We start from the raw sequence: 14,131 nt of genomic DNA, 5'->3' as shown, positions 1-14,131 counted from the left end.
GGGAACCCTAGTTCCTACCTGCAGGTGGGAGGTTACTGCTCTGGGAGTGGGCGGGGAATATACACCGTACCCACCTTTGCTTCATTGCGGAAGTGCTTGTGTTGCCCTTTGGGGGATATGGTGCATGTACTGCTGCAATGCATGCACTGCCCTTTGGGGGATATGGTACATGTACTGCTGCAATGCATGCACTGCCCTTTGGGGGATATGGTACATGTACTGCTGCAATGCATGCACTGCCCATTGGGGGATATGGTACATGTACTGCTGCAATGCATGCACTGCCCATTGGGGGATATGGTACATGTACTGCTGCAAGGCATGCACTGCCTTTTGTGGGATATGGTACATGTTCTACTGCAAGGCATGCACTGCCTTTTGTGGGATATGGTACATGTTCTACTGCAAGGCATGCACTGCCCTTTGGGGGATATGGTACATGTACTGCTGCAATGCATGCACTGCCCTTTGTGGGATATGGTACATGTTCTGCTGCAAGGCATGCACTTCCCTTTGGGGGATATCGTACATGTTCTACTGCAAGGCATGCACTGCCCTTTGGGGGATATGGTACATGTACTGCTGCAATGCATGCACTGCCCTTTGTGGGATATGGTACATGTTCTGCTGCAAGGCATGCACTGCCCTTTGGGGGATATCGTACATGTTCTACTGCAATGCATGCACTGCCCTTTGGGGGATATGGTACATGTACTGCTGCAATGCATGCACTGCCCATTGGGGGATATGGTACATGTACTGCTGCAATGCATGCACTGCCCATTGGGGGATATGGTACATGTACTGCTGCAAGGCATGCACTGCCTTTTGTGGGATATGGTACATGTTCTACTGCAAGGCATGCACTGCCTTTTGTGTGATATGGTACATGTTCTACTGCAAGGCATGCACTGCCCTTTGGGGGATATGGTACATGTACTGCTGCAATGCATGCACTGCCCTTTGTGGGATATGGTACATGTTCTGCTGCAAGGCATGCACTTCCCTTTGGGGGATATCGTACATGTTCTACTGCAAGGCATGCACTGCCCTTTGGGGGATATGGTACATGTACTGCTGCAATGCATGCACTGCCCTTTGTGGGATATGGTACATGTTCTGCTGCAAGGCATGCACTGCCCTTTGGGGGATATCGTACATGTTCTACTGCAATGCATGCACTGCCCTTTATGGGATATGGTACATGTTCTGCTGCAAGGCATGCACTGCCCTTTGTGGGATATGGTACATGTACTGCTGCAATGCATGCACTGCCTTTTGTGGGATATGGTACATGTTCTGCTGCAAGGCATGCATTGCCCTTGTGGTATATGGTACATGTACTGCTGCAAGGCATGCACTGCCTTTTGTGGGATATGGTACATGTTCTGCTGCAAGGCATGCATTGCCCTTTGTGGGATATGGTACATGTTCTGCTGCAATGCATGCACTGCCCTTTGTGGGATATGGTACATGTTCTGCTGCAATGCATGCACTGCCCTTTGTGGGATATGGTACATGTTCTGCTGCAAGGCATGCACTGCCCTTTGGGGGATATGGTACATGTACTGCTGCAATGCATGCACTGCCTTTTCTGGGATACGTTACATGTTCTGCTGCAAGGCATTCACTGCCCTTTGTGGGATATGGTACATGTACTGCTGCAATGCATGCACTGCCCTTTGGAGGATATGGTACATGTACTGCTGCAATGCATGCACTGCCCTTTGGGGGATATGGTACATGTTCTGCTGCAAGGCATGCACTGCCCTTTGTGGGATATGGTACATGTACTGCTGCAATGCATGCACTGCCCTTTGTGGGATATGGTACATGTACTGCTGCAATACATGTACTGCCCTTTGGAGGATAGGGGAACCAGAGACCTTCCTCGCACACCCTTAGCTCTCCAACTTAGATTATGAGCCCGGTGCACACTGCTGGGGGGATCGGCACCCTCCAAAAATCCAAAGTAACCACAAATGCAATGGCACTCAGAGCTGTAATAGGGACAAGCCCTTAAGTTCAAACTTTATTGCGGTAGTGCAACGTTTCGGGGCAAAGTGACCCCTTTTTCAAGCTTTGGGGGATATGGTACAAGTACTGCTGCAATGCATGCACTGCCCTTTGTGGAATATGGTACATGTTCTGCTGCAATGCATGCACTGCCCTTTGTGGGATATGGTACATGTTCTACTGCAATGCATGCACTGCCCTTTGGGGGATATGGTACATGTTATGCTGGAATGCATGCTTTGCCCTTTGGGGGATATGGTACATGTTCTGCTGCAACTGCAAGGCATTCACTGCCCTTTGTGGGATATGGTACATGTTCTGCTGCAAGGCATGCACTGCCCTTTGGGGGATATGGTAATGGTGCAATGTTGGTTGGGCATTATAATCTTGGGGTCCTCAACAACAACACTTAGTTCTGCTGCATTGGGAAACCATTGTCCTACTTGTCAAGGGCCCCATAAAGCCGAGTGGGTTTCTGATGCAGGGCTTGTTTTAGGGTGCAATAGGTTGGTTCCTAATATCGTAGAGGCCCTTGAGGTAAATCAAAATGGAAATGTGATTACATGCTAGTTAAGTTAAGTATATACACTGGAACAGTGATCCCCAACCTTTTATACCCTTGAGCCACATTCAAATGAAAAAAAGTGTTGGGGAGCAACACAATCATGGAAAAAGTTCCTGGGGGTGCCAATAAGAGCTATAATTGGCAATTTGGTAGCCCCTGTGTGGTCCAGCAGACTATAGAAAGCTCTGTTTGGCTTTACACTGGGTTTTATGCAATCAACACTTGCCTCCAAGCCAGAAATTCAAAAAATAAGCACCTGCTTTGAGGCCACTGGGAGCAACATCCAAGGGGTTGGTCAGCAACATGTTGCTCACAAACCACTGGTTGGGGATCACTGCACTAGAATTCCATAGGTTGGTCAAACCAATCCAAATCCGCTGTCCCTGCTGGTATATCTCTGCTAATGTTAGTCTGCAGAAAAACTTTTTTTAAAGTGTAAATTGGGGGCAAGTTTAAATGTATCAATTTGTTTTGCTATGCTGTGGCAGACAGGTAGTAGCCAAAGGTGAGGATGCAACGGGGAGCGGGCTGGGTAAATGACCTTGGGGGGGGGGCCATACCCGGCCCTCGGGTCATAGTTTGAGGACCCCTGAACAATAGTTTATACTCAATGTAACAGTTTTTCTAAACTTAAAATTTTGTAAACTCCACATTACATTAAAACCTCTTAATGCTTATCAGTCAATTAAGGTTAAGGTTACAAGATTCCCTTGAAATGGGAGCACTTATAAAAAATACATGACACACAGAACTATTAAGTTCTTTTTAAACCTACATTTTAGGGATTATTAAAAAAAAAGTTAGAGCATCCTTTCTATTTGCAGTGGTAGGCTGGAAATAAATATGGATTTATTCTATTAATTAAACTATGAAAGATCCAGTACAAGTAAATGGTGGTTTTTCCAGTAAAAAGTGATCTTATAGTGTTTATCAAATTTGCGACATGCTTTTAAATATAGCTTTGAAGCTGTTCTTTGTGTTTGGTTATTACAAAGGGAAAAATATCTAAAATTTTATATATTTGCTTTCTGTAGATCAAATTTAGCCAGGTGGCTGTTTTGCACAACTAGGGAGCTATACAAAAACAGTGCTGTATTTTGGGACAGCACACCCAATATCATGTGTTCTGTAAATCAACAACTCTGTCCTCTTGCGTGGATTTCACCTAATGCAGCTACTGTTGGCTTTGGGCTATGCCCGTTAATTATAATAGAAGAACACTGGAGAGGTTTTTTTCCCTTTCACCCTAGGAAATAAATATTGAGATGATTCCACATACTTAATGAGCTACATTAATGGAAAGCCTAAAATATGGCAGAAATAACATTTAAATACACAGTATTTCTGAATTCAGTGCATTATGCATTTAGAGAAAATAAACTCGGCATAACATTTTACCCAGTGGTAACCCCATTTTCTCAGAATATTAAAGACCTTTATTTATGTATTTACTTGTGAAGAAGTAAAAAAAAAAATATGCATGTGATATCACTAGCCATCCCAGATTCATCCCAAATGGCTGCATTCAACAAAGAACCTGTGTACCAACATATAACTTCCTTGCTTAAACTATATAGTGCAAAATTTGGGTTACAGAGTGGACCTGTTACCCTAAGGCCAAGGAAAGGTTTGAAGAAAACCTAAGGTCCCAAGCATTCTGGATAATAGGCCCTATACCTGTGCATACTTCTTCTTAAGCATAGGACACTGCTGCAAAAAACTTCTGCAACATTAAAATGCTTGGTCCAAATAGAGTTGACAGCAGTAATTTCTGCACCATGCATTTCTGTGTCTTTTTATTAAAGTTGAGATACAGATATTGTATTATAACGCCTTATTCCAAAGCAGTGGTACCGAAAAGGTAGACAGGGAGCTTGTTACCAATAGATCAGAGCAGCAGCACAGTGTTGACAGGCTGGGATTTGTGGGAAAGACAGGGCCTTGCGCGGCAAGCAGGCTGCCACTAAAATCTATAAAGGTAATAGTAATGAAAACCCAGGTCCACAGCCAGAATAATAACATTTAATTTATGATCCAACCACGAGCAGTGATGTCACAGCATTGTGTGTGGTCACGTGGTGAAATTTCTGATTGCTGCCAGATTGAGATTGAAATTTGCTGTTACTATGATTGTCAGCTTAGATCTGATAGGGAGTTTATGTGATTTTATACAAATGCTGTTGTGTAGAAATTGGGAATGCAATGTAATGAAATATGCACACTATTCTCTGGCTGAATAAAGTTTTTAGATAATTTCTGAACAATTGCGTTGATGTTACATAGTGCTGTGGACCCGAGTACAGGTATCAGTTTCTCTGGGTAACTGGTGCTGAAACGGTGGTGCGGTACAGCAGCTGGGCTTAGGAGGGCAAGAAAGGTAAATCCAGCTTGAGTGTCGACGAACAGCTAATTTAGATAAGCTGGACACTTCTAGTTTATTAACAATAATATTAAGCTGTAAAAAAGAATTTTTGCTAAATTACGTGCAATCCTCAGTTCCAACTTTTTGGTGTTTACAGCAATAATTTTTATATTATATTAGGTATAAGTTCTAAGTAGCCTTTTTTAAGCAAGATCTATTGACAAGATCAAGCAAGTGTACAGAGGCCCAAACAGCCCCCCACAGGCCCAATAAATAATGACTGTGGTATCTTAAAGCAGCCCCTTTGGCATCTGCCAGAATGCACAGATTGCCAGCCTGGGCCTGCACAGGATTGACTCACACTGAGCGCCGGATTTCTTATCAAGGCGCCCGAGGCCGCCCCCATTAAACTCATATATGGAGAGGTCCCCATTGCTCTCTATGGGAGCCCCCAAATTTGTGCCGCCCTAGGCCCGGGCCTGATCACACTTTGGCTGGACTGCGCCACCTGCACAAATACTGTAAATGTTACTCTGAAACATTTTAAATAGAATTGAGTTGATTGGGCACAGGTACAGTGTGTGCTGCAGCTTTAGTCCATGAGTAGGAATAGGAAACCTCAAAAACACTTGAGGCTATGTGCTATTTGGAGAAGTAAATCGTAAGTTGTTGTATATCCGTTAGGGATATACCAAATCCAGGATTCATTTCGGGATTCCACTTCGATTCAGCCTTTTTCAGCAGGATTTGGATTTGGCCAAATCAAAATCCTTAAATCATGTGACTTTTTGTTACATAAACGTTTTTCAAAAGTTGAAAAATCTATCACCACGTGCTCTGTGTGCAGTTCTGTTAAGCCCTCCTTTGCATACGCAGATTAGGATTTGGTTCAGTATTCGGACCAATCTTTTTTACAAAGGATTTGGTGTTCTGCTGGATCCTAAAATAGTGGATTCGGTGCATCTCTACAGGCCATACTCTATAAGAGCCGCTCGTTTGGCAAGGTCGTCAAGCAAGCTGATATTTTTCACAATATGCTCAACTAAGGTGGGTGATATTGAGCTAATCTGACCACTTGGCCCTGGGGCCAAACAACTGGATTACAACAACAGGAATGCAACCCGTCGGATCGAGCACTGCATCAATTAGCTGATGCTGTCCTCCATCTAATGTCAAAATCAAACCTGCCCGATCTACATGTAGCCAAGCTACATGGACACATTAGCTGCCATGTAATAAAAAAGTGAATTTTCAAACTAAATTATTTGTTGATTTCTCTAATAGCTTAGTTAAAAACTATTTTTCCTTTCTTTTTTTAAATAGTGTATTTAAACAGTGTAATTTAAAATAAAAGTAATTGATGTAAGATTTTAGTAAAAATGTCATATTTCTGTCCTAAACACTCTATCTTATTGATTTAAAAAAAGAGGAAAATCAGGATATCTTTTTTTCACATAGAAAAAAAACATGGACAGCCCATAATATTCCAGTTTCAGAGTAACCACACAGTGCATAAGAAATGCCAAACATTATGACAAAGAGAGTGCGCATTTAATATTTGCTTTGCTCTTACATATTGTAGCCAGGTGGTATAGGAACTTAGTCTTTTTTATGTCTTTTGCTGCCTTTGAGTTGGTTGAGTTGGCAATGCAGCGGTTTGTAAGATTCGGATATATAACTAAACACATAATTAAGGCACAGTTAGAAGCACACCGAAGAAGGTAAGAGACATGTAAAGTACTGCCATGGGGTGAGGTGGGACTATTTTAATACAGGTAACTACTTTTTTGCATGTAATTGTTCATTCTAGTGCTAACAGCTATTATTAATGGGGACAGGAAATAGTCCTAAAAGCCTTTACAAATAATATTCACTTAGCTTGCTGTGCTGATAATTTATGATCATTTCTAGACCATGTGATTATTTGTAATTGGTCTGGTAGGGCATTTGGGAGGCACAAAGAGCATGCAGCATTAAAAACCAGGGCTTCTATAATTCGCTATAATTAAAGTTCTAAATTGTGCCTATATGTTCCCAAATATATAATATATAATTTGGTATGGGATCTGTTATCCGTAAAGTAAATCATTCTAGAGTCAATTTTAAGTAAATGATTCTTCATTTTTTAAAAGTTTCTTTTTCTCTGATATAGTGAAATAGTACTTTTAATCATAACTAAGCTGCAGAAATTAGTTTAGTTGCTTAGTCTAATCAAACCTAAGAAGTGCAGGGACAGTATTGCAATGTTTTTTGCAACAGGTAGATTGATTGTGCCTTTGTAAGTTAGTGCTGACTAATTATATATAGCACCAAGATTAGAAACAGTGTACACTGATGAGTGTGCCGCACCTTGTTTTCTTAAATTAGAACTAAAGGGCATGTTTACATAGGCGTATATTTATCATGCTGTGTAAAAAGTGGAGTGAAGCATTACCTGTGATGTTGCACAACCAATCAGCAATTGGAAAACCAAAGCAAATCAAAGCATTTACTACACTTTTTATACAGCATGACAACTATACCCCTAAGATTGGAGATAATTATCATTGTAATGTTGCTGTAGCAACCAATCAGGTTTTTGATTTTGATTTAAATGTTCAAATCTAATTGTTTATTGATTGCTATGGGGAACATCGCCATTGATATTTATTTCCAATCTTAGTAAACATGACCCTTAAAATGCCATAAGGTGGGCTACCAGGGGAATTAGTACCCCTGAACATTGTTTTCTATGGCCCCAAGAGGAATTGCCGAAGGTTGGACCCAAGGAAATTCTGCTAACTGATGAAATGAGGTGTGATCAGAGGCATCCTACATGTGAATCATATGCTTATAATTGTCTTCCAGTTGCTCAGTGATGCTGCTGAAGGATTTAATTTTGACTTGCATAATTTTACAAAATGATTGGATGATGTTGGGGTACAGATCAATGTTCACTCTAAGCTGTGTGAAAAATTTCAGGAACCTGTGCTAGAATTTCACTATATGCTTAAAAGAAAACATCTATGTACTCCAATGTATAGGGTGCTGGAAAAACCTTGATATACAACACCCATTGACTTTAATGTATTTGGCATAAGAGAAAAAGCAAGGAAAAACACTCATTAATTTCAGTGCAAAACACAGTTAAAAAACCCACTGATATCAATACATTTGTCAAAATGTTGCCATTTTGCAGATTTTTCGATGGTTTAGCAAATTTTTGGCAAAGCAAATTGCTGCAGTTTTGCTCATCACTAGCGGCAAATGCAGCATGACCACTGAAGGCTGAGTAGAGAGAAGGTCACCTACCTGAGTGTTCTTTAAGTGCTTATACACATGGGATGCAGATACAAACGCGTGTAAGGACTTGAGTTGCCACCTTTTCAGGAGTAAAAATCTAGCCTGCATATTTTTATCTTTTCTCCCTGCTACTAACATTGGCATCAAGCAGCCTTTTTATGTGCCAGGGTGGCATTATTTTTGCACCCAGGGTGAAAAAAGGCAAGTCAATATTGAGCTGGAATTGAACCAGCACCCTCAGGATTGCCATTTACCTTTACAGGCCACACTCTACCACTGACTTATGGAAGGGATCACCAGTTACAACCATCTCAGACAGGTTCCTAACTGTGCCATATTTGCCCGCAGATACAAACATGTGTAAGGAGGGCTAGGGTTGGCAACTTTTCTGCAAAAAAAATTACCGGCCTGCTTATATTTTTGTCTTTCCTCCCTATTAATAAGATTGGCATCAAGGATCCTTTTTATGGGCCAGGATGACATTATTTTTGGACCCAAGGGGGGAAAAAGGCAGATCACCATCGATCTGGATTTGAACCAGCGCCATCAGGATTGCCGTCAACCTTTATACAGTCATGGCCCAAATTGTTGGCACCCCAGAAATTTTTCCAGAAAATCAAGTATTTTTCACAGAAAGGTATTGCAGTAATGTTTTGCTATACACATGTCTATTTTCTTTGTGTGTATTGGAACAAAACAAAAAAGGGAGGAAAAAAGTAAATTGGACAAAATATCACACAAAACTCCAAAAATGGGCTGAACAAAATTATTGGCACCCTTAACTTAACATTTGGTTGCACACCCTTTGGAAAAAATAACTGAAATCAGTCGCTTCCGCACATAGCCAAGGAGGAATAAGAGGGAAGATTAGTTCAGATTGAGACAGGAATGGCTGCTTCTGTTTTTGTGGAACAGAACACATTACCACTGAATCCAGTAGAGATCTCCTCTGTAGGACCTCTTCCCCAGTTGTCTCTTGGAAAATACCATTCATAGGAGGTTTTAACTATACAGGAAGTAGAGTCTTTCAAACATTTTGACCCACTGTACGAACCCAACCACATCTGCTGTACCTGCAACCTGACCCGCTACCCCTGGATTTCTATTAAAACAGGTGCTGTTGCTGCAAACCGGGAGTGACATCATCAGATGGAAAAAGGAAAAAGGCTTAAAGAAGTAAACCTTAATATAAATAAAAATTGCAGAGCTACCAACCCGCACTCATACCTACATGCAAAAATCCTACCTGTAACCCGCAGGTTATTTGCTATTTTGCAGGTAGCCCGCAGGTACCTAACTTGCAGCAAGAGCCTGAACACCACTGAACCTAAGAGTGTAGATAGATCAGATTTTTGAAGGAAGCAAGTAAGCAAATCCACTTATGTACTGACAGTCATTGTAATAGCCATCACCCTGCAGTGATGAGAGGGGGGATACTTGTGATGAGCTTAGAAGATTGTCAAGCACCAGAAATTTGCCTCAAGTGATTCTATATCAGCTTTTGATCATTAACCAAAATATTTGTTTATTTTAAGCACAAGTAGTTCTTTTACCCATTGATAAATATGCTTCTAAAAATCCTGTAGGATTGAATAGAACATGGGTGAGTTTTTATGTATTAAGCTTTAAACTCACACTTTGATAAATCTGCCCCCTATTATGACCTATGGATGTTCACTACAATAATGCCAATGTTAATTACTTATAAAGGCTTTTATGCATGAATGTATATATGCCAAGCAGTGTTGCTGGGCTTCAGGTTTTATGTATTTCAACCTGCTCTTAGCTGTGATTGGACTACACTTCCCAGAATCCTATCACAGCAGGACTGTGGCTGAAGTGTTATAAATATTGTCATGTATGTTTATTTGCTACAGTTTTTACCTAATTCTCCTGCACATGGAAGTAGCAGTAAGTTGCAAGCAAGGGACAGTGTGCATACAAGCTACAGACAGACCTCTATGCCTATGGAGCAGATAGCCTGTGTGCTTATTACTTCAGACAGAAGCAAGCAGAAATTGACAGGTTTTGTCTAGTTTGGTTAATCAACCAGTAAAATGTTTGATGTTGGTCAGTTAAATGTCTAGTAAGTGCTACCTGCTAACTGGTTGCTATGGATGATTAGACCAGTAGAAACGTTGTACCTTTTATTACATTACCTCCCTGTATTATAGCCATTTTTTAATTGGCTGTAATTCATGTATTTGGCTTTGGGGAGAAGGAAAGGAATGAATCTGATACATAAGATAATAATAAAGGTAACACCAGGTACAAAAAGAACAGTAAAGTTCCCTGTGCTCTGTTTCTATAATGTATATATAAATGTGTGTCAGAAATGCTCAAGCAGGAAGCGTTTCCATCTGGTGGGTTGATAATTTTGTAACCGAGTTACCATGACAACACCAGAGCATTTGCTATTGGCTGTATGAGGCACAGTAGAACGTGATTGGAGAGCCTGGGAAGACCTGACCATTACTCTTGCACATGTGGTTTAATAGACACCGGTTTGACATCATCCCTGACGTTGTGAGGCTTTGCATATTCAGAATGAGTACACCAGCTTTGTTGCATCTTCCAGCAGTAATTCAGTCACACCGCTGCCTGCCTCTGTGTGTGCTACAGTACAGCTAGCTTCCTGCTGCCTGGCCTCATGGTGCTCAGAAGGTACAGTGCTTCTCTTACTCTCTGTCATATATGTAAGCTTTTTATAGCTTAAGCATATTTGTAAGATCTTGGTGAATGTACAGGCAGTACATTAGCTAAATGCTTTCTAATCTTTAATGGCAATCTAAAGAATGGCAACTAATAACAGGATTAGTATTTGTTAGTATTATTTGCATAAGATTATTATTACACATTTTATTTTATTGACCTATTGCAGTGTAAAATGACTAGTGAGGTTTTTAACATGCCGCACTTACAATATGTACTGTCTGTGTACAGTAAAACCATTAGAATTCTGACCCACCCATCAGCAAAATGAAACGTGTCCAATCTGTATATTCAAGGTAGTCAATTGATTTCTAGTCATGCAATCCACAAGTCACAGTACATTGCAATATAACTCTAGTTTCCATTGTGTTACTGTGTTGTTTGATAGAACTTGCTGTACCTGTGCAGCATGACTCAACTGAGGCAAAATTTTGGCATTTCAAGAACATAATATAGAATAATAGGCGTGCACTCTAAATTAAGCTTTAAATGATATTAATGTGCATTATATATCACCAATACAGAATAATGACATGATCCTTTCTGGGATCTATAATTTATAGAGTAAAAAAAGCTAAATACATTTTAAATAGTTGAATAATTGTATACATCTAAAAAAAAAGTCCCAAACCTTCTTTACAAAAATTGTAGCCATAGAACTAGAAACTGTTGCACAGATATTAACACTATCAAATAGAAAAGGCATAAGGAGTTTGTCAGTGAGTAGCGGTGGGAACATTAATCATTCATAGAGAGGATTGCTGCCCATACCTGGCTCTTCTGCCTTTCTTAGAGTTTACTCTGCTCACACTATGCTGATTTCAGGCACGAGTAGCATGGCAAATATAGCCTTTTACACTAAGTGTGTAAAGGGTAGAATCATTAACACAGAATAAATGACATTGTTTTGAGTCACTTTTGCACATGAAGAATTTGCTATGATCATGTCAGGATATGAAGAAATCTGTGAAAAAAGCAGGTGAAAGGTAACACTGGGAACACGAGACAGAGAATTGACATATAGACGGCATGTTTAACCTGTTGCTCTCACGTTGTTGTTGTTGTTTGTTTAAACAGAAGAATGGGAAATCATCTGAAGGTCTCCAGTTTGCCACTTAGCAGAGCCTTACTTTCTGCGATTGGGTACCCCTATCCAGAATGTACATGCGTATAGAATTTCCTGCACCAGTCTAGTAGAGAAGGAAATATATAAAGTAATATTAAATGTCAACTGAATGATAACACCATTTGTAATAATTTCAGTACATGTGTATAATTTGGCTTCTGTTTGCCAAGTTCACCAGCAACTGGATCATGATTGATTGATGACCTCTGGGAAACATATTTAGCATGTGTGTAACTTGTGTTGCTGTTGTTTTGTCGTCACAGATTCAGTTGTATAATTTGACAAAGAGAATGATATTTGCAGGGCCTATGTTTTTTTAAGAAGGGGCAGGCAAACTGAATGAGTGGACTCAAAAGGTAGTTAATAATGTTGACAAAAGATGGACTTTTTAAAGTGGGTTTAAGATGGCAAAACTACACATCTACAGTGATCTGTATTAGTGGAGGAAAACGTTCCTCTCGCGCATAAACTACTAGTCTTTGCTTTCAGAAAGTCTCCTGAACTGGGCAAAACCCCCTACAGATGTGCAGTGTTGAACTGGGCCCCCTAGGACCCACCAGGGAATTGGACATTAAGAATCCACTCTTGCAACAGTGCTAGGTGGCATAAAGAGTTATGGTGGAAAAAAGAAAAACCTGATAGCCCTTGTTCTTTATTAGGGCCCACGAGTAGGAGGGGGATCCTACATAGTAACACAGTAATGTAATAGTGACATAGTTCTCTGATACTCACTAAATGTTTTTGCATCTAGTGCATGTAGCTAATTAAAATGTCCTAAGGCTGACCTTGAGGTTCCAGTACGTTATATTTTGGGAAAATTGGGAGAAAGCTGAAAGTGGGCCCAGCTTCAGTATGTCTATTCTCACTGGGTGTATCTAGGTATCTATTTTCTAGTGAAATGAACTGAAAAGTGTAATAATAATGCAGTTGTGCAACTCATTACAAATGTAAAATAAATTCAAACTTCTCATTTATGGGACTACTATTTTCATTTGTTTAATAAGCACACATTTTCCAGTGCTTAATAGTATTATTAAGAAAATTGGATTAAACAAGGTGGGTAGTTCCTGCAAATTTAAGATGAAAATCTAATAAAGCAGCAAATCTAAAGGTGGCCATACCCGTGTAGGGGAAATAACGACTGGCCTGCCCAACCAACTGCGCCTATCCCAGTCATTATAATTTGATCGTTTGGCCCCAGGGCCAAATGACCGAATTAGCCTAAATTCACCCGATATCGCCCATCCATAGGTGGGGATATCGGGAGAAGATCCCCTTGCTTGTCGACCTCGCCAGGCTTGCAGATCTTTACGTGTATGGCCACCCTAAGGGAGACTTTTTTTAATACAGAGCTCATCTTAATTTAAACTAACCTGAGTGAGGTAATAAATCTGACTTTACACTGCCAGAATCAGGCCAGATCTGTATGTTTGTCAGCCTCATTAAATAAACAGATATGGGCCTGAGATGGCCACCCAAGTGCAGAACACACTGGGGCCTACAGAGGCACGCTGGATGAGGACCACTTCGGCCATTGATGAAATCCTCATCCGATTAAATTTTAATACCTCGACAAATATGTATTCAACCGCACAACCTAACATTCAGGTTTGATGCATCAATCCTCAAAAGGCACACCGCTGAGCCCCTCGACGCGATCCCGGGTATAGAGGAGAGCACCATAGAGCAGAAATCTGCTAAAAGGCTTTTATTTCAGGCCACAATATACAACATGTTTTGGGCATTGTGACGCCCTTTATCACTTGATAAAGGGCGTCAACAATGCCCGAAACATGTTATGTATTGTGGTCTGAAATAAAAGCCTTTTAGCAGATTTCTGCTCTATGGTGCTCTTCTCTATATAAATTTTAATACCTGTTCTGTTGATATCTGGCCAATTTTTGTGCCAGACAGAGGTGGCCCAAGCCAACTGTGTGCCTTAGGTGGGTAAGAAATCCAGACTAGGGGCTTGCAACAGAGGTACCTACCTAGCACCCTTTCACTGGGCATGCCTGTCAGTGAGCCCATACAATGGCCAATAAGCTGATACCATGGTCTGGAAGGTTTC

The 14,131-nt window shown here is 40.7% G+C and overlaps 1 protein-coding gene across 4 annotated transcripts in view; it reads left to right on the top strand.

The window, feature by feature from the left end:
- Positions 1-14,131, top strand: part of acot7 (acyl-CoA thioesterase 7) — a 117,657-nt gene that overhangs the window by 439 nt on the left and 103,087 nt on the right. The window contains exon 1 of one of the 4 annotated variants that reach the window (XM_031905178.1): positions 10,752-10,889. Coding sequence (XP_031761038.1) covers positions 10,876-10,889 — 14 coding nt within the window. The 5' untranslated portion in view covers positions 10,752-10,875. 4 annotated transcript variants of the gene reach the window in all.

The sequence above is a fragment of the Xenopus tropicalis genome, chromosome 7 (genome assembly GCF_000004195.4).
Source record: "Xenopus tropicalis strain Nigerian chromosome 7, UCB_Xtro_10.0, whole genome shotgun sequence".
Lineage (NCBI taxonomy): Eukaryota > Metazoa > Chordata > Amphibia > Anura > Pipidae > Xenopus > Xenopus tropicalis.
The sequence above is the reverse complement of the archived record's forward strand: the minus strand, read 5'-3'. Positions and strand labels throughout refer to the sequence as shown.